This window comes from Pelodiscus sinensis, chromosome 10 (genome assembly GCF_052426305.1).
Source record: "Pelodiscus sinensis isolate ZL-2025 chromosome 10, ASM5242630v1, whole genome shotgun sequence".
In the NCBI taxonomy this organism is placed as follows: domain Eukaryota; kingdom Metazoa; phylum Chordata; order Testudines; family Trionychidae; genus Pelodiscus; species Pelodiscus sinensis.
The window spans coordinates 3,370,230-3,390,845 of NC_143061.1; the positions used below are offsets into that span (position 1 = coordinate 3,370,230).

The 20,616-nt window shown below is 52.5% G+C and overlaps 1 protein-coding gene across 8 annotated transcripts in view; it reads right to left on the reverse strand.

Annotated features, from left to right (window-relative positions):
* The window catches only part of TP63 (tumor protein p63), a 187,284-nt gene that overhangs the window by 93,870 nt on the left and 72,798 nt on the right, over positions 1-20,616 (reverse strand). The window contains exon 1 of one of the 8 annotated variants that reach the window (XM_089780699.1): positions 5,140-5,330. The exons of the other annotated variants lie outside the window; for them this stretch is intronic. Coding sequence (XP_089636825.1) covers positions 5,140-5,181 — 42 coding nt within the window. The 5' untranslated portion in view covers positions 5,182-5,330. Of the gene's footprint in view, positions 1-5,139; positions 5,331-20,616 lie in introns of those variants that run through there. 8 annotated transcript variants of the gene reach the window in all.

The following is a 20,616-nucleotide window of genomic DNA, read 5'->3' on the forward strand; positions in this document are numbered from 1 at the left end:
AGCCACGTGAAAACCCTCACCTTCACGCTTTCCACGCACGGACGTTAGCGTGTTCTGTGAAAGCTCACTGGGGACCGCATGGCTCGTGACAGAGCACGGGGCCCTCGCTGCACCGCCTCATCCCTTGTTTGGATGACGGGGAGGGGAAGGGCAGGAGGGGCCCCCGTTTTTATTTGTACCAACGCGGTGCGCGGCACCACCGTCATGGACCAAGGTCCCTGGAGCACGGCAGAACCGAACAAAACCGAAGCAGCAGACCACGTAAGAGGGTGGCTGGAGCGCGAAGGTGGATCTAGTCCAGCTCTCAGCTGCGCTTGAGGGCCTCACAGATCACGTAACGAGGCCGCAAGGCCTGCTGGGAAGGGGAAGCAGTATATAAACAGCAGGTCCTGTTTCCCCAGACCAACGTAGGGAGCGTTTCATCCCCTTCCCAGAAGCCCTCGAGGGGAGTAAGGCTAGCTGGGAGGTTTACCCACCCCCCACACCTGGAGAGACTGTCTGGACCTCTGCACCGACGTCTGGGCTTTATGAGCCCTTGATAGGACAGGAAAGACGTGTCCAGCCTTCACAAGAGAGGCAGGAGCCCAATATAATTCGGGCCAGACCAGGCCTGAGGAGGACGGGTTCTCGGGGTACGTGTCGGGAGCTGCTGCGCAGCTACGAAACCATCAACCCGACTCCAGACGAGGATCCTCTGCCCCAGCAGTGCGCTTACAACGGGCGGAGGAGGTTAAGAGAGGCACGACCATCACCAGACACCAAATGCATCAGCACCTCACACAGACAGTGCTTGGTCCTGCCGGGAGGGCAGGGGACTGGACTCGACGACCTCTCGAGGGCCCTTCCAGGCCTAGTGTTCTGTGAGACTCTCCTGCCTCGTGCTACCTTAGTAGAAGTGCCCCGTAAGGGACTGGCAGGCAGTACGTTCCCTTCACCCCGGGCATTTTGGGCAAACTAATGAATAAATAAAATCTATTCTCCTCCCACCCCTCCCTGAGAAGAAGAGAATTCAGATCTCAAGCTACTACCTGGGAGGAAAAAAAAAAAAAAAAGTCAGTCGCCACCCCTGGGACAGCTCTATGAAGAAATGGCGGAGTGCCAGGGAGACGGTTCACGTTGCGTTGGCTTCCCTCCGTAAACACCCCCCACCGTGCCTTCGCCCAATACAACAGGCCCGTGCACCTACCCGTAAGTAGCTCAGAGCGCCAGGCGACACAGCGCCCTGTGCATACCGAGTTGCTTCTTACCTCCCCCCGCACCTCACTAACATACAGGATCTCCCGTGCAAGCGACCAGGTGGCTTCCTTTGAAGACAGTTTCCTTCCCCCTTCCATGTAGCGCTTGGCGAAGAGCCAGGAAGCCAAAAGAAAAAAAGGTCTTTGTAGTCTGCACTGAAATCTGTAACCTCCATGTCTCAAAGCTAGCCTGAAGGAAACCGCTAAGGAAGGAGCTGAAGACGCTCCCTGGGACGTTGTCCTTTTGAGGGTCTCCTCACCCTCTCGGAGAACGGACAATGGGGTATAAGCCTGGAAGAGGTTTTACTGCGCGCCCGAGTCGAAGCCAAATTAGCCCCACTGCAAACAGACGTTAGAAAAAGGAACCATCTAGATCAGGGTTTCCCAACCTATGGGTCAGGACCCAACTATGGGTCACCAGGTGTCCCCCCGGGTGGCTCTTAAGGAGCCATTCACACATTTTTTTAATTGCCCTGGGTCACCAAGTCTTCCTGAATGGTCAAAATGGGTCCCCAACCTGGAAAAGTTTGGGAACCGCTGATCAAGGAGGAGATCAGTGTCTCGCGCTCTGCTTCTAGGCACTCCCTCCAGCTGGCCTAGAAACTGATTTGCTCTCAAGACCCATCCATTCACGCTGGACAGGACCTCGATCGATCGCCTGAAGAGGCGGATCCAGTCACAGAGGGATGAAGCTGGCGGGGTGGGGGGCAGGGAGGGGGAATTTATTTTAGAGGAAGGCTTCCCCCGAATCTCTCACAGCATTCGGTTTCCAGCCGGTCAGTTGGTTGATTTATTTAGATTTGTCAAGCCTAAGGACATTGCTAGCTGAGGCAGGACAAAGACCACAAACCAGAAGGCTCTGCTCATTTGCAAGCTTTGCTAGGGAGTCCAGACTCTCCGTTCCTAACCAAAAGCTGAGCGGAGAGTGTATGGAAAAGCAACTGAGATTTCACTTGAGTTTTCCCTTCAACTGCACCCACCTACAGGGCAGAAAACTCCTTGGGCATCGACAGTGAACGAGCGAGATGAACATTTGCACCTCCTCTCTATTTTACTTCTGGCAACGCTTGAATGTGCTTTGACCAAATAAAGCAACAAATGACCCTGCAGCTCCGTTTCTTCTCTAACATCCTCTGCACTGTGATCCTTGGCAGCAATCAGGAAATTGGCTCCCACAGCTGGACTCATCTGCCTGGACCATCCCCTCCTGCCGCCACCACCGCCGTAGCTGGAAAGACTCTAAACCTTGGGCTAATGCTCTCTCTAGGGGGAGAGTTTGACTTTCTACTCGAGCCCTCTGCAACGTGGGCCTGACGGTGCGTGCAAAGCACTCGCAGCGACGTCCGTCGACCCTTAAACTCCACGGCGGTTCGCCAGTGACACGCAGAACGAGTCTCGCCTCCCTCTTGCAGGGGATTAACATTGCTTCGCGTCTCGGTGACAAGTCGTGTCCCTCCGGGCCTCTCCTCCGCGTGCGCCAAGGAACAAAGACGCAAAGGATCGGGAGATGCCGGATTAGCTGGACCCTGTGACCTATCTTTATTTCATTTTCATTTCCCAACGGAGAGGGCTATGATTCACTGGCCTGTCACACATTTAACACGCGCTGCCGAACAAGCCTTCGCCTGCGTGTGGGGAAATCTGGTGATCTTTTTACAACTCGGACAGGGAAGAGTGGACCCAGGGACCCCATGGACGCAGGTCCTACTGAGTGTCGCTTTCAATGCATAGCCACTATGATGGTCTTTCTACAACACTGCCCTTCAGTACGGCTGACGCAACAGTTCGCTCGGAGCTGCAAGGTGGAGCACACAGCACACACGTTGCCAACTCCGGTGCGCTCTGGAGAAGGCTCAAGCAGTTCCCGAACCAGCTACCAGGCAGAACACAAGCAATAGGTTTTGCAACAATGGGTGGAAAGAAGGGTTGTGGTGAGACATTTTGGAACAGCAACACTAACCCCAAATCCTTCAAAAGGAAAAAAAAAAAAAAAAGGAGGGGAGGAGACTCCCTAAACACAGAGCAGTCTCAGAGGCAGTGGGTAGAAAAGGAGCAAGTCATCTCAGTTAAAAACTGTCTTTTGGTTTTTTAATAAAAAATTAAGAACAGTGGTAGCCAGCTTTAGGCAAAACCACTATTGGCAGCTTAGTTTTCCACATGCATTCTCCAGGATTTCCACCACCTAATCTCTCCTGGACCCTTAAAATCTGAACCGTCCCTACAAATTCCTATTTTAAAAAAAAAAAAATCGCCCAACATCCCAGTATTTCAGATGGAAACAGTGTCTCATTCAAAGTTTTATAAACATCATGTAGTACAGTGGAGGTTGTTCACCGTGGAAAATGTATTTTAAAAATTAAGCACTAAGTCCTCATTTAGCTAAAAAGGATTTACTATTTTCTACGACCCCACTGTTAAAATCCACCAAAACCGTTTTCACTCTCTGCGCCACAGCACGTTTCAGCGGACGAAAATCCACTGCTGTATGGTCACAGCTAAAACCAGCTGACGCTTTTAAAGCCCTGCACAGGCCATAGACACTTAAACTGCTCAAGAACAGGGCGTGCATCGCGTCTGACGGACGAGTCGAGGCAGTCAACCGTACGGAGTCTGCAACCCTCCCATGGCTATTCAGCGAAAGTTGATCAGATAGCGTTAAGACCCAAACAATGCCCCGCAAACACGATCTCGGAAAGCTTCTCTCTGCACAGGCAACGAGAGTTTATCATTAACCTAGAGAGAAAACAGAAAAGTATAACCCACTGGGCCAGACGGTTATCTAATGAGTGGAGGAAATGAAGAGGAATGGATTGAACACTCTCTGTTTACCCTCTATTAGAAAGAGCAGCACTGAAGACTTTGTAAACGGAATCCAGTGTGCCTTTTCTTGCCTTATGTATTTGCACATGCCAAGTGCGCGAAACGCCGAGCGTACACACAACGTGCCGTTCTTCCTTAACTATCACCCCTTCGACCCCCCCCCTTGCCCCGAGACGGAGTTTTGTTTTGTTTTTTCCAAATGACTGAGCTGCTGTCTGCTGCAGGTCGAATATCCGAGGCGCTCCAAACGTTTTCATCTCAACCACCCTCGGTGGAGGGTTTTGCTACCTTCCCATTCGGAGGAGTGTCAACACAGCTGCTCTCCCCTGGGGAATGTAAGCTAATATTGCCGAGAGAGAGCCCTCCGACCCAGGTAACTTCCTCACAGTATGCAGCATTTCTCTGCCCCCTTCTCCGATCCCTGAAATATTTAAACACCTTTCGCGTTTCTGCCTATATCAAATGTCACAGATGCCTTTGCTTATGCAATTCACATGATCTCAGCAGCTTACATTTAAATGCATTCTCGCCAGCCACATTGTTTATACAGATGCACCACAGAAAGGTCCCACTTGTGCAAACTGGAACACTTCAGAGTGCATGGAGAAAGACAGGTAGCAGTAGGGAGGCTGGCAAGTTTGCCCATTAGAACGCCTCTGTTCAGATGCAATTTTACAAGGCAACTTAAGATACTTAGAACACATGTAGGTTTGCTCCCTAAACATGATCCACCGTGAATGCCAATTTTGGCAAGCAAAGAAGGTCAATAAAAGCCATAACGAAGTCAACACAGGCACTGTTCCTCCACGACCACAGGTGTGTGTTTATTCAAGACAGCAGGTCATTCCGGCTTGACTTGGCCAGGAAACGTTACTTTGCTGATTTTTCGAGTCCCTCCCGGCCTGCGGGGTTTGTGGTGCCCCGATTTAAGACTGGACAAACGTCACTCTCATCCCGGCGCCTGCCCTCGCCATCTCGCCAGTCACTAAAGAAAGCGGCTGCACGCGCCACAGCCAGCCCCGAGACCACCGCAGCGGCGGAGCGAGAATACAAGTTTGCCAATAAAAACCCCTAAAATCCTTACCTCGCTATACTGGGACTGGGCATTGTTTTCCAGGTACAACATGTTAGCAGTCAGATTGAGCAATGCCTCCGTCCTGTCTTCCGGCTCCAGGATTTTGACCAACACCCCCCACCCCCAGGAGACCCTACTAATGTGATTCAACTGGGACGATTCTGCTTGGACTCAGGGTGTGCCTCGCTGCATAATTTAAGTTTGCCTTATATACCCAAGTAGAAGCAAGGAGGAGGAGGTGGGGCTCTTACTTACCTGTCCAATCTGTCAAAGTGCCACCTGGAGTCCTCCACTCCAATGGGGAGAGGCCTCTCCCATCTCATTAAGTAGTTAAAATTCCTTATCACCAATCTCTAAAAAGGGAGGGGGGGGGGGAGAGAACAGGAGAGAGAAGAAAGGAAACTACAAACTTTCTCCTGTCACGTCTCTATGAAATTAGAAGCTCCAAGACAGCAAAGCAGCCCGTATTCAAGAGACACTTCTCGGAGCAGCTCTTTTTCCGCACTGCTGAGATTTTTCAAGGATTTCTTCCGTACGGTGCCCACAACATCGGGGAGGCGCACTCGATTTCAAAGAGGAACGCAGTGAAATGGCCAGGCCTGGGCTCCCAGGGTCAAAATCCAGCCCCTCGCAAAAGCGCCAAGAAACCCCAAAGTGCGTGTTCGGGTGTGTGTCTAACACACACCGATATGCAACTTGCCAACAGCATTCACCGACTGTAAGGCGGCAAAATGCACGTAGGGCACTAACTGAACTCCATCCCCTTATCTGCAACTGCTTCGGGTACCTCATTTGTACCGATACGCTCCCTCCTTCCACCCGTAAGTGTACAAGGCTAGAAACCCACTCACAAGTGCAGTGTAAAAAACGTTTAAAAACAACTAGGCCAAGTAGTCACCTGGTTCCTAGCCTGAGCATGGGAGAGTCTTAAAATCTGGCTACTCTGTGGCAGAATCATCTTGTGAAAATGATTCAAGGCACCCCTTCCTCCCCCCCGCCCCCAAGCAAGACAGCACCTGGTTGCTGTGTACACCGTGATATAAAAAAAACCAGGAGTTCATGAACTGGCTTCGATTTTCCTCACCCAGCCCTCTCTGGCCTGTCTGTGCAGGAGAGATGGACAGAGGGAGATCAGAAAGTTCCCACACTGCCGGACTACTGCACTGATTTTGTAAGTAACAGGGGACCCGCGGCAGCCACGGAACAGCAGCCTGCAGCGTGCACAGACCGGTGGTTCGTGCACCTCAGCTGGCCTTGTCGAAGGGTGATATGAGCACATCTGCATAACAGGAAATGCCATGCTTTGAACCCAGGGAGTTTGTGTCTGTTGCATCTAGCCATGGCGGGAAGGGGCCGTGCGAGGAGAACCCACGAAAGGAAACTCATGTGACCTGCTTCTAAAGGAGCAGTTATAAGGCGCGTCGGAGGGGAGAAAGCCACGCTTTTTACAAGACTCCAGAGGAGCAGAACTGCCTGCGTTTGACATGTAATTACAGTGCTCCGGGATTTTCGTGTCTAGGAGTCACTAATAGACCGACTGCCAACTAATGACTTTTCTCCAGGCAGCTCAAAGCAAGTCAAACTTCACGCTTCCAGGCTTGAGGGGAACCTGCAGGAACCTTTGTGAGGAGAGCAAGGGATTCCAAGCAGGGCTGCAAAACTGGCTCCTGCTTTTACGGAGAGATTTAACCCTTCGTGTGAAGTATCCGAGACTGGTCAGTGACAGACACAGGGTAGCTAACCTAACCATTCGGTAAGCACCAAGTACTAGAGCATTGTCCAGTGGTAGGATAAGGAAACTCGCTCTTCCCAGCTCTGCCACTGATTCTATAAATCTCCTTGGGCAAGTCATCCAGTCGCAGGTGCCTCCTCTGTAGAACAGCGGCAATGCCAATCGGCTGGGTGGGGGAGAAGGAGGAGAGGCACACAGAAACGTACTTCCAACAACCTTTTGCCTTCATGCCAGTTTGGGTACATGGTACTGACAACCTCCACTGGTATGTTGGACCCCAAGGAACCAAGGCAAAAACCACACAGGAGGCAAAATCCTGAGATTCTTTTTTTAAGAGCTGTAAAGCAGGCATACTAATAAATTGTTCCAATGGTTAAACAAAAATAAGGGTGCAAATTAGTACACACACACACACACACACACACACACACACACACACACACACTCCTTTTGCAGATGAGCAGAATGAGGTGTGTTCTCGGAACCTGGCAGTACCAAAGAGGCAAAAAATCCTTTTTGAAAGAGAGAGTCCAGGAGTCACAGAGGACAGCAGCAATCAGAGCCAGTAACTGCCTCTCTCTAACTCTGGAGATTCCAACCTGTTCTCTATGTTCTGAGTCGTTTATTTGGTGTTCCTGTCAGCTGTTAAACAGCCACACTCCACCCTAGAGACAGTCGCACTTCAGCTGTAGACGAAGCAACTCCTCAATACAGTTTGCTCTGAATTTACCCAATAAGATATCCACAGCTACCTACAGTTCTTCTGGGCATATAAGATACACCACCAAACATAGGGCATTGGCTGCTCAGCCACACTTCCCTTACACACACTCACTCCGTCAGTACCGTGGGAGAAGTCTCCCCTGTAACACGTCAAACAAACAGCAGGAACCCCCCCCCCCTTTCTCTTGGAAAAGACAAGCAGCAATGGGGTGACACATTCAGGCAGACACCGGGGTAGCAAGTGACCTGATGTGTCACAGGGAATGCACAAGGCTGCCAGTGACTCAGGGCCTCAGACTGTAACCACAGGACATGAACACTTAGCTACCTTGGGACAAGACTGCTGCAGGTCAGGAAAGTCTCTCTCACACAGCCCTGCGGGGATTGCATGTTTACAGCTGCAATGCATCAACTCCGCTCCGGTTACAAGAGGCGCTTTTTCCTCCATCGGGTCATTTGCCTCCCCTTCCCTTGGCCCCAGGCAGTGAAAGATCAAGGCTTGATTATCTTGCCTCTTAGGCGATCATTAGACAAACGCTTGAAATCTGAATCAATTGGGCCATACTTTCAACAGGACCCAAGGCAGCGTGGAATACAGCTTTGCCCCCCTGTGGCCCTTGGGCTGTAGGGGGGAGAGATTTTTGCCTCTAAGGGGACTCTGATTAGATCCCCACAGCAATATCACCGGGAACAAGTCACCGTTTTTTTAGTTTTTCTTAAGGGACTGCTGAGGTGTTGATCAACAGACTAGAGCTGTCCAGAGGGAGGGTACAGGGGAGATGCTGTGTGTGTTCAGGTTAGAATATTCTTGGTCCATGCTTCAGTTTATCTGTTCTTTTGAGGTTGGGGGAAACTCCCCAAAATTAGAGAGAGACGTGTTTTTAGCACTTCTGTTTTTGGAGGTTCCTCTTGACATCCTGAAGGAGCCCAGTTCTCACCTCCTCTCAAAGTCAGGACTCCGTGAGGGGTTTCAAGGCGAGCACCCCAACATTTAAGTACAAACCCCACCCCCGCTCACTTTTGAAAGTTTCAGCTGGAATACAGACAGTGCCATTCCTTTTCAAAAGCATCAGAAGTCGTTTTACCCCGACGGACATCCTACACATACCCAGAAGAGACCTACATACGCTGGAGGGTAGGGTCCAGAGTGACCCGGCCAAAAGAAATCGGATGAAGTTCAACAAAGACAAGTGCAGAGTCCTGCCCTTGGGATGGAAGAATCCCAAGTATTGGTACAGGCTGGGGACCAACTGGCTAAGCAGCAGTTTGGCAGAAAAGGGGCTGGCGATTCCAGCGGATGAGAAGCTGGATATGAATCGACAGGACGCCCTTGTAGCCAAGCAGGCTGATGGCATATTGGGGTGCATTAGGGGGAGCATTGCCAGCAGGTCCAGAGAAGTGATTATTCCCCTTTATTCAGCTCTGGTGAAGCCACATCTGGGGAACTGAGTCCAATTCTGGGCCTCCCCTCCCTGCCCTACTACAGAAAGGATGTGGGTGCACTGGAGAAAGTCCAGTGGAGGGCAACCAAAATGAAGAAGGGGGTGGAGCACAGGAGAGGCTGAGGGATTTGGGCCTGTTTAGTCTGCAGAAGAGTGAAGGGGGATTTGACAGCAGACTCCAGCTAACCTGAAGGGGAGGCCCAAAGGGGATGGAGAGAGGCTGTTCTCAGTGGGGGCAGGTGACAGAACAAGGAGCAATGGTCTCAAGTTGCAGTGGGGGAGGACTAGATTGGAGATTAGGAAAAACTCTTTCCCTAGGCGGGGGGTGAAGCGCTGGGCTGGGTTCCCGAGGGAGGGGCTGGAATCTCCATCCCTAGAGATGTTTACGTCCCGGCTTGACCAAGCTCTGGCTGGGATGGTTGAGTCGGGGTTGGTCTGGGCTCCATGACTCCTGAGGTCTCTTCCAACAGGTTAACCAAAGCTCAGTGGCTCTAGTTTCATACCACACTGCACATGATTAGAGCCAGAGACCTCATACCGCACGTGGATGTTCAACCTTCTGAAGCAAGAGGGGGCGGCAGCCAAGCCAAACTCCTCCTTCAGGTTCTTTAGAATCGGTTTCCCCCCATCCAGAGAGTCTGGAAAGGGTTAGAACACACTACTGTTGCACTTCACTGTAGCGCTCTCTCCTCCGGAGGTCTCAAGAGACACTACTTTCAGCCAGAGCAGCAAGCATCAGAGACAAGACTCAGAAGTCGGATGACAACACAATTAAACGATTATGCAAGTTCTTGCAGCAGGGCTGCGTGTGGCTGCGTATTAGGTAGCTCAGCCTGGCCCGCCTGCAGATCAAAGCAAAAACTGCTCACCCCGACCCCCTCACTTCATTTCACAAAGCAGCATGCGGCTCGGTGGTCAGCAGAACTGTAAAGCCAGGTCAGCTCTGCAGCATTTACAAAAGGTAGGAAGCGTTGGATACAAGAAGGCAAAACAAACTCCACTCGTTTGTTACCTCCTCCGGATCACAGCTGAATGCTTAATGAGACTCTAAAGTCGCTGGGGGAGGGAGGAATTAACAAGTTATGAAATATTTTCAGGTTTTTCCTCCCCGGTGAAACTTTGTGTAAGGTTGCCCCAATCCTACGGCAGTACTGGAAATCCAAGAGGATTACACAAGTGCTAAGTGAGACATAAAACTGACTAGATACAGACACAAAGCCGATTTATTTTCCTTGTTCAAGTCAAGTTGAAAGGAAAAAGTCAAGACACAGAATCAAGAGGAAGTGAAATATTTCCATGTGAATCACATAAGGTCGGGGCTTCCAATCTTTTTTCATCTGTGGATCCCTAAAACACACATTCAAAAAGAGGTGCAGACCCCCCTTTGAAAATCTTAGATAGCCTGCAGACCTCCAAGGGTCTGTGAACCACAGGCTAGAAACAACTGATCAAGGCAATAGGAGACCCCCAAATATTTTTCTTGAATTTTTTAAGACCTTATCAACTAGACAGAGATTACACCTTTGTGAGAAAACACTAACGTTACTGCAGGTTGAACCTCTCTAGCCTGGCACCCTGAGGACTGGACCGGTGCCGAACCAGAGAATTTGCTGGACCACGGGAGGTCCATATTGTAGCAGCATTATCAACACTTCCACTGCTTACAGTGAACTTAGAAGACATGGAGCGGTAAATCAGAGCTAAAGAGCAGCACAGAACACTGAGAGCGAGGCCTGATGGCTGTAAACAAACTTTAAGGGACCGTGGGAAACTTGGCCACACCCAGGTCAAGTGGAAATTTGGCTAATTGAAATCATGCCAGACCACAGGAGCTGCTGGACCAGTGAGTGCCCGACGAGAGAGATTCAACCTGGAGTAACAGTTTCCCTTCTGATCCTGCAACTTTTGGCGCACAACCACACTCTTCAGTTGGATTACACACGTGGGCAGCAGCTCCCAAGACCAGGTCCTGCAACAGCTGCAGTGCAAAGCGATTGGAGGAAACCACTCTCCATTTTACGTGCTTGGGGCACTCGACAGATCTTGGGGCGCTGTGAGTTTCACCACCGGAGTCAATTTTCCTACACGCACGCGCCTCTCCCTCCCAGCAACAGGGACGAGCACACGATGGGATTGCAGGACCACGAGAACTGGCAGGGGAATGAAGGGGAAGGGACACAAGGCAAGACGCCTTTCCCAGCCTTTTTGAAAACGGACAAGTTGGCAAGCCAGCCGTATGCCCCGGCGTCTTTCAGATTCAAAAGTCAGAGTGCTCCCTTCACACCACCTCAACCTGCACACCCCTGGCAGCCTGCGCCCTGCAATCGCTTTTGCAAATTGCGGGGGGGAAACAGGCACTCCCTGGAGGTAGCAAAGCAGTTCTGCCCTCCGTTTACACCCACAGGGGCCCTCAGCTTTCCCGGCCCGGAGAAGTCCGCTTTCCCCAGCCAGCTGTCACAACAGGCCTGCCCCTCTGACCCTGGGTAAACATCTGCACACGCAGCCTATTTGAGCGGCTGCAATCTGGTATCTCCGCAGCACGCCTCAAGGGCTAATGAGAGAGTGAATGGGATCCTGTTGGGAGATAACACGGCAGAGGGGAAAATTGTTCAACCAAACCAGTTCCTTCACCACAAACTGGTTTAGGAAGGGAAGGGGAGGCACCTCTCCCGCACCCCCTCCCCCGCTACACCCTCAGAAGGGGTGGGGCACCTATGGACTGAGGGGCAACCCCAGCTCCTAGCTTGCCTGGATCCGGCCCCCAAGGCTCGGGGCTCCTCCCTGCACTGGGGAGCTGGCCCTACAGCCCTGTGGCCCCCGTCCTGCCCAGTCCCTCCCACCTGAAACCTGCTCCCTCCCAGACCCCACTCTCAAAGTTCGCTATCCGGCAGCCCCCACCCACACGCTGAACTCATTCTTGGCTGCACCCAAAAACGTAGGGTCCCACAAAATTCACTAGCCTAGGCCCCCTTTGGTGCGGATGCGTGAAGGGAATATGCAGGTGGGGGTGATTGCTTCTCACTTGTGTGTGGCCCCCAGATGATTTTTCTATGGCCCCCAACCCCTGCTCTAACTAGTGCACCCTGACTGAAAGGACAGCACGTCTCTGGTGAGAACAGCAATCTTTGCGAGCAAGCTGATCAGAAGACGGCGGAGAATGGAAACGGAGACGTTAAGTGACTTGCCCAAGGTGTCACATTCAATCTGTGGCAGAGGCACACCCAGTCAGCTGACTCCCCAGCCTGCACCAACCACTATGCCACGCTGCCCTGCAGACATGGAATGATGTGTCAGGCCCTTTGGGAAAAGGGAAACAACCCCACGAATGCAAAGCTGCAAGGGAGAGCTATTTCCCATTCAAGCCACACTGCTCACAGGTAGCTACGCCGGGCCAGTCGCTCCCGCAAGAAGCTCCCTGGTGTACACACGACTGTTGTACGCAATGATGGTAGCATGTGTCATGCCAGGAGATGCAGGTCTTTGCTGAGAATAAAAAGAGGATCATCGGAACAAAGGGGAAAGGAGGAAGAGCAGAAGGTGGGGACGGATTAGACTGAGAAAGTTCTTTGGTTTGGTTTATTAAAAATAAAATGAAACTGTTGGCAAGTCCAGGCTCTCTCTTACATAAGCAAGTCAGGGAGTGGGCGTCACCCGTACAAACCACAGAGGGGCCAGGAGAGCCAGGGCTGTATACTGTATAGGTGACTTACAGGAAATGCACGGCACACAGAAAAAGTCGGTGCAGTGACTCCTTTTCAATCAGCTCACCCTGCCTGGCCAACTTTCCCCACAGCATTCAGGGGCCAGTCGCAGACCCAAGCGACCCACGAGGTTAGCTCCCTTGGGTAGGGCTCCACGGTCGCGGAAGGGTTGTACTCCGCCAGCCCACCAGCCACCCCCGGGCACCCTGGCTACCCGGCTCCTGCGCGCAGGGGTGGAGCTAGCACGCCAGGCTACCAGCGCTGGGACGCACCCTCCCAGCTGCAGTGTCGGGAGCCCTGTCTCGCTTCCACCCGGCCCCACTGAACTCTAGCCCAGGGGTTTTCAAACGTCGGGTCGGGACCCAGCGCTGGGGCTCGTGGCTGCAGGTGAGCAGAGGGGCGGGGCTAAGGCAGCTCCCTGCCTGTCCTGCACTGCCGACTGCGCTGCGCACCAGAAGCGGCCGCAGCAAGCCCAGCTCCTAGGTGGGAGGGGAGCGCACAGGGCTCCGGGCACTGGCCCTGCCCTGAGCTCTAGCTCTGCACTCCCATTGGCTGGGAACCTGCTGCGGCTGCTTCTGGGGGCAGCCTGGTCTGTGATGCCCGGAGAGGCAGGAAGCTGCCTTAACCGCCCCACTGCACTGCTGACCGGGAGCCACTCGAGTTAAGTCCCTCCCACCCACCCCAAAGCCCTCCTGCACCCCAAAGCTCTACCCTCAGCCCCACCCCAGAGCCCGCACTCTGACACACGATGCTGGGTCACAGCTTCAACGGAGTCAAAAAAAAGAGCTTGAAAGCCGTTGGCCTAGGGAGCCCCTCTCACGACGACACTAATCAAAGCCATCTCACAATGCCGTGGTCTCCCCATCTGCGGATCAGCCCCACTAGCAGTCGCCCGTCCGCTCCTTAAAGTCGCCCGCAAAGGGGCCCTGCCTGTTTTTCCAGGGGCTCTTGCAACACAGCCAGCAACAGAGGGCATCCGAGAAGTGTATGTCATCACGATGGTTGCAGGAGGAGCAGAGATCTAAGCACTAAGCTGCACTTTGCCAACACTTGCCCATACGCCCCATGGCCACAGCCCTCTCCTGTATTACCGCAGTGCCCATCTGGGATCCCACTGTGCTAGACACGGTACAATCCCAGCAGTCAGAGCAAGCGCCTGACTCAAGAAGGGCTATGGACGCAGAGGAGAAGCGCCCCGAGCACGTTGCTTTCGGATCAAGATCACTGTTAATGAATGTGCGTGGAGCTCTCAGAAGATGGAAAATGCCAAGGGACATTGCTTCATAACACACGCGGCAGCAGGGAAAGCCCTGGCCGTTACCCTGCTTGCACCAGAAAGATCCTGTTTTGGGGGGACCGGTTGCTTCTCTTATGGTAGACTATTTGCACGGAAGCAGGAGGTCCAGTTGCTTACAACCGCAATGCCCATCCATTCCTCCAACCACCACAAACTGCGGATCAGAACATCAGAACGGCCAGACTGGGTCAGACCAAAGGTCCATCTACCCAGTGTCCTGTCTGCCCACAGTGGCCAATGCCAGCTGCTTCAGAGGGAGTGAACAGAACAGGGAATTATCATGTGAGCCCTCTCCTGTCATTCATTTCCAGCCTGTAACAAACAGATGACAGGCACCATTCCTTCCTACCCTGGCTAATAGCCATTGATGGACCTAACCTCCAGGAATCTATCTAGCTCTTTTTAGACCCCTGTTAAAGTCTGGGTCTTTAAACCCTGGCAAGGAGTTCCACAGGTTGACTGTGCGCTGCATGAAGAAAAACTTCCTTTTGTTGATTTTAAACCTGCTGCCTCTTCATTTCATTTGGCGACTCCAAGTTCTTACGTTATGGGAAGAAGTCAATAAAACTTTTCCTTATTCACGTTTTCCACATCTGTCATGATTTCATAGACCTCTATCCTATCCCCCCTTAGTCTCCTCTTTTCTAAGCAGAAAAGTCCAAGTCTTTCTTCATATGCGACCCGTTCCAACCCCCTCCTCATTTGTCTCATCCTTTTCTGAACTTTTTCCAATGCCAATAGATCTTTTCTGAGATGAGGAAACCACATCTGTACGCAGTATTCCAGATGTGGGCGTACCATGGTTTTATACAGAGGCAATAAGATCTTCTCTGTCTTATTCTCTATCCCTTTTTTAAGGATTCCTAACATGCTGTTTGTTTTTTTGGCTGCCGCTGCGCACTGTGTGGCTGTTTTCAGAGAACTATCCAAGATCTCTCTCGGGAGTGGTTGTAGCTAAATTAGTCCCCATCATATGTCTAGCTGGGATTGTGTTTTCCAGTGTGCATTACTTTGCATTTATCAACATTACAATTCATTTGCCATTTTGTTGCCCAATCACCTAGTTTGCTGAGATCTGAAGCTAAGACTCCAGAGAAGACGAGCGAGGGGCGTTCCACTCACCTTTCTGACAACGACCCCAGCCGGTGACCAAGTTAAATTGCCTTGTGGATGTGGTTGGGCCAAGGATGTTGGGAACCCATCGTACTCAAGCAGGCGCCTGGGATTGCTTCTAAAGCCCTGTTCCCACCATCTTCTCTCCCTTCTCTCTTTGATGTTTAATCCGACTGCATTTTATGAAACTGCATTAGACACTCGGCTCCTCGGGGCAGTTAATTTATTACCTGGGTAAAGCACGGTGAATTCCGACAGCGCTCTTGGATAACTGGAATTAGGTTTATTGCATAGAATCATAGGGTTGGAAGAGACCTCAGGAGTCACCGAGTCCAGCCCCCTGCTCAAAGCAGGACCAACCCCGACTTAATCATCCCAGCCAGGGCTTGGTCAAGCTGGGACTTCAAACTTCTAGGGATGGAGATTCCACCCCTCCCTAGGGAACCCATCCCAGTGCTTCACCCCCCTCCTAGGGAAGTAGTTCTTCCCTAGAGTTCCCTCACTACAACTTGAGCCCATTGCTCCTCATTCTGCCCCCACTGAAAACAGCCTCTCGCAATCCTCTCTGGAAGCCCCCTTCAGGGAGTTGAAAGCTGCTCTCAAAACCCCCCTCGCTCTTCTATATTAGTTTTGGTTCCAGGTCCAATGCAAAGCCATTCAAGACCGAACAGAACTTTCAAGCTACTTTCCCAATACCAGTAAGTAGCCCTGTTGGTCCCCAAAGCTCTTTCCAAACAGAAATGCAGCTGACTCTGGGCAGCAGCCCGACAGCTAGCGCTGCAATGTGAGGAAAGGAAGCTTTGCAAACATATTATAATAGCAGCAAGGAAGTCTGGAGTCCATGTGAAGCGGAAAGACTCTTGGTTTCCCGAGGTTTCTGCCTCGGGGGGAGTTGGCTCGACCCTTCTGGATGGAGCCCCTGGGGATGCAACGGTTCCAAGTCTGGAGAGCCGCCGTTTGGAGGTGCGCACGTTGCAGAAGACAAACAATCCGCGATATTACAACGCGAAGGCTGAACAGGGAGTGCTCACAAACAACTGAAAACCCGACTGGCCTTGCAGGGTGGGGTCACAGGCACCAGAGATGACTAGAACGAGCGGAAAAGGATGCTCATTATGGGAATCCTTTTGCATCAGCTCAGCCTTCACTAGCCAAACGTATCTGCATGCGAAGAGATACCAACGAGGCAAGCCTCAGAGACCCTTTCATGCATGAACCCAAACGTCCTGTGCTCTGCTGTCTGATCAAGCATCCCAACGGTCTGCAAAGCTTCCAAACCCTCTTCCCACGGTCAAGGCCGTCATATTTAGGGAGGGAAAGAGAGGACCACACAGCCATCCGGATTCCTCCACCCATCCTGCTGGGGTCTTGCTACGTAACGCGCGTCTCCTCCAGTGCCCAGCCTTCCCCTGCTGCCTCAGGAAGCACGGACCACATCTGATGGCATGCAGATGTGCCTCCTAGCTGTCTGCTTAAGCTCACGGCGCTTAGCCAGCTACCTCTAGAAATTCGCATGCAGCCACCTCCTTTTTGCCCTTCGATCTCACTCCTCCATCAACTGCCCTCAGTCTGCTAGCTGCTACGATTCTTACCCTGCATGGGGCCCTTGCAAAGCGCTGAAAGCACATGCTTCCCTTTTCAATAAAGGTCCCTGGGGCCGTTCGCTTGCGTAAATTTACGTGTCCTTTGCCTCCTGAGTCCAGCCTGATGCATAGAGCTGGGGCTGCTGTCTTTGGAGAGCAAATGACACCAGGAGACTAGACTGAGGTTCCCCCACTGGAATAGAAAAGGTCCATTTGGTATCGCTCTGACAATCATTGTATGGGCTTGTGCAGGCCATAAAACAACCAACATCGCAGCTCAGAAATCAATCTGGGTTGGGCTGCGCCGGCACGTGGCAAGTTGTCCTACCAGGACTCCTCCTTGGCAGACCCAATGAGGGATGTTAAATATCGGTTAATTGAATAATCGATTAACCTCATGAATTCTCATTGGTTACTTGACTATTCTACTGTCTGCAGGGGCGGGGCCAGCAGCCAGTGCACTCTAGCCCTGCTCCCAGGGAGCCCTGCCATTCTGCATTGCTGCCTCTGTATCAGAGGCAGCAGCGCTGGGTGCCAGGCGGGAGCTAGTCTGTAAGGGAAGCCAGTTTAAAAACCAGCTCCCCTCGCGGACAGGCTGCCTGATAGAGGCAGCAGCGTCCGGTGGCAGCAGCCCCTGTCCAGGGGGGAGGGAGGGTGCTGAGCTCCCAAGCCCAGAGAAAAGCCGGAACCGAGCCGGGCTGCCTACCCACCTGGCTCCTAATACGCTTTAAATGCAGAGCCGCAGCAGGGGTAGGTCCCGGAGCTGACGCAAGCCAGAACTGAGATGGCTGCTGGCCAGCCTGCTAAAAAGTTGACTGGGGGGAAAGGGAGGGGAAATACATGGAGTCTATAGCATTAACCAATACGCTTCTGCTTACGGGTTCAGCGACTGCACTATTACATCCCCAGACCCAACTACTACCGAACTTAGGACTTAACACAAAACTCCCGGCTTTCAGGCTTCCTGGGTTGCCAAGGGAACCTTTTAGACAAGAACGGAGGTAGCGATGCCTGAGAGAGCCTGGGGGGGAGAGGGGGGGGATAGAATATCTAGTAGAGAATGATCTGCTCTCATTGAGAATGAATGGGTGTTACTCCTGAAACCAACAAGGGAGGTTGAGGTTGGACATTAGGACAAACTTCCTACCTGTTAGGAGGTGAAACACTGGAATGTGAAACACCGGGAGGGCAGGGGACTGGACTTCACCTCTTGATCCCTTCCAGTTCTAGCGTGCTGTGATTCTAACAACTTAAACATTCTCCCACCGTTAATGGCTGCCGTCCTACTCCTGCGGTATCCACAGCCCCATACCACACCTAGACTTAGTTTGCTAACGTGTCTTCTGATTGCTTTTGAGCGCAGTATTGCAACTAGCCAGGAATACAGTCCATCCGAACGGGTGGCAAGGCCAGGGGAAGGGAAGATGCCTGGGGCACTGTGTGAAGACCCCCGGCTGAAATGATCAGCACCCACGTGGGATGCTCCTGCGCAAGCGGCGGACGTGCTGCGGAGTCGCACAGTGCAGACAAGCCCTTGTCACCGGCACGCTGACTGCACAACACGAGCACAACAGCATGCGATGCCAGTAGCTGCAATTGCAAAACGTCCCTGCAGACCACAGGCGCACAAAGACCCCGCAGAGAGCAGTCGGACGGGAAGCCAGCCTGTTTTCCAGAGGCGGAAAGAGGGGTTTTCAACAACAGTGATTTTTTTTGAACCTGCTAAGAAAGCTCTGACCCAGGGAACAGCCTGCGGAAAGGCATTCTGCAGAACTGGTTCGGCAAAGGAACCGCGCAGGAGGGCGGCTAGCTTAGGGGCACGCAGGAAAGGTATGTGCACGGAGAGGGGGAGTCATAAACGTGCCTTCCCCAGCTACATCACTTCAGACAGCACTCTTGTTGCCGGGGGCTAGGGCCTATCAGGGCCTTCAGAAGAGACATCCTCCCCTCTTGCCAATTCCCAGGTCAAGGGCTGTGACAGAAAGTCTTTTTTCCCCAGTTACGAGTGAGCTGGATCACAGAAAAACAACTTGAACCGGGTAGACAGTTCTCTGTGGAATTCTTTGTGGAGAAACCAGGAGAGGTTGAACCTCTCTAGTCCTGCACTCTGGTCCGGAAAGATCAGTCGTCCGGCACCATTTCAGTTTTCCAGGTGTCTACTTAGCAAAGGTGTGGCCAAGTTTCCTGCTGTCCCATAAGGTGCGTTTACAGCCCCCAGTCCGGGCTCTTAGCGTTCTGTGCTGTGATTTAGCGCCAATTTACTCCTCAATGTCTTCTAAGAGCCCAGTAAACAGTGGCCGTGTTGGTCATGTTGCTAGGCAATATTGACCTCCTTTGGTCCGGCAAATTCTCTGGTTCTGAACCAGAAGTGCTGGACTAGAGAGGTTCAACTTGTATTACTTGGATGGTGTACCAGCTGTAGGAGAGCGCCTCGACAGTCTAGAGCAGTGATTCTCAACCCAAGGCAGTTGTGCTCAAAAGGTCTTCCAGGGGGTTCATCAACTCATCTAGATCCTTGCCTAATTTTGACCCAGAAAACACTAGCCAAGTCAGCACAATCTACCATTTCATACAGACAACGCCTTGTTTCTGCTCCCTGTATCTCATACCCCAGCATGTAAGTGTGATATTGATAGTCCAGTGGATTTAGTTGATAGTTGTACACTCATCCATTTTTCAGTCACAGCGAGCTACGGCTCTCAGGCATTTTTAAGCCAGCAGTTTTTACGCGAGATCAAACTTGGAGGTCCTCAAGCCACATCAGACTCCAGACTGAGGTACCGCAGCCTGGAAAGGTTGAGAGTCCCTGGTCGTGAGCACCCGTGACCCTGCAACTGAAGCATTTGGCCACGTGCCTGTAGCGATCTAGTTCCTCATAATGGTGACAAATCAGAGCAAAAGGCCACTGACAGCACACTGCTGGCCAAGAGACAGGAACAATACGTACGAGGGACACCACCTCAGCACTCCCTGGTCCCCGAAACGTGCAGCCGGGTAGAGCCAGGATGTCAGGCTATTGTATCCAGCAGCCCTGCCACCGCGGCGAGCCACCAAGATCCCAGCCAGCCCTACAGCACCAAGACACACAAAGCTGTGGCCCACGAGCTGGCGGAACGTCCCCGTCAGCTGGCGGAACGTCCCCGTCAGCTGGCGGAACGTCCCCGTCAGCTGGCGGAACGTCCCCGTCAGCTGGCAGCAGTAGCGGCTCCTTCAGCAGGGAAAGCAGTTGCCGGAGATCCATCGGGCCTCCCACAACACCAGGTATTACTTTAACGACACCAGAGTAGCTTGGTCCGGATGAAACACAAGCCGCTGCCTTTCCTCTCAGTGGAGTCTTAAAACCCAGGAGATGGAAGGAGTTGGAGGCATGACATGGAAGGACACGTGAAAAAAAACAAAGTAGGCAAGCTCGCAGCCAAAGCGCCCTCCCCCTGCTTACCTGTCTGCACTGAATGTCGCGTGCATCCCTGACCTGAACCCCTAACCCCCCGCCTTCACCCTTGTAGGAAGCCCCGCGGCGCGACCTGCCAACCAGAGTGTGTTGTGCGCCTCGGAGAGGCAGATAATCCCTCTAGGGCATCGTGGGGGACCCGGTCGCAAGGGGAAGGGATTGCTGCCCGCCTTATTTCACACCAGATCCCATCAGCCCTGCTCCGCTGCCTTCTCTGGTTCCCGTCATCTGAACAGAGGCCTGGCCACCAGCGTCCCCTGCCTCTCTGCAAACCATGCCAAGAACAGGGCGCTTCTACTGCCAAACAGAGCAGGAGAGTGGGACTCTCGGTTCCATGGGAGAAGACAGGGCTCCCTTTCCTGCCAGCTGCCACCAGGGACAGACGGGTTCCTCCTTCCCCCTCTCCATTCGGTTCCCTTTCTAGATTACAAATGCAAGCGCCTG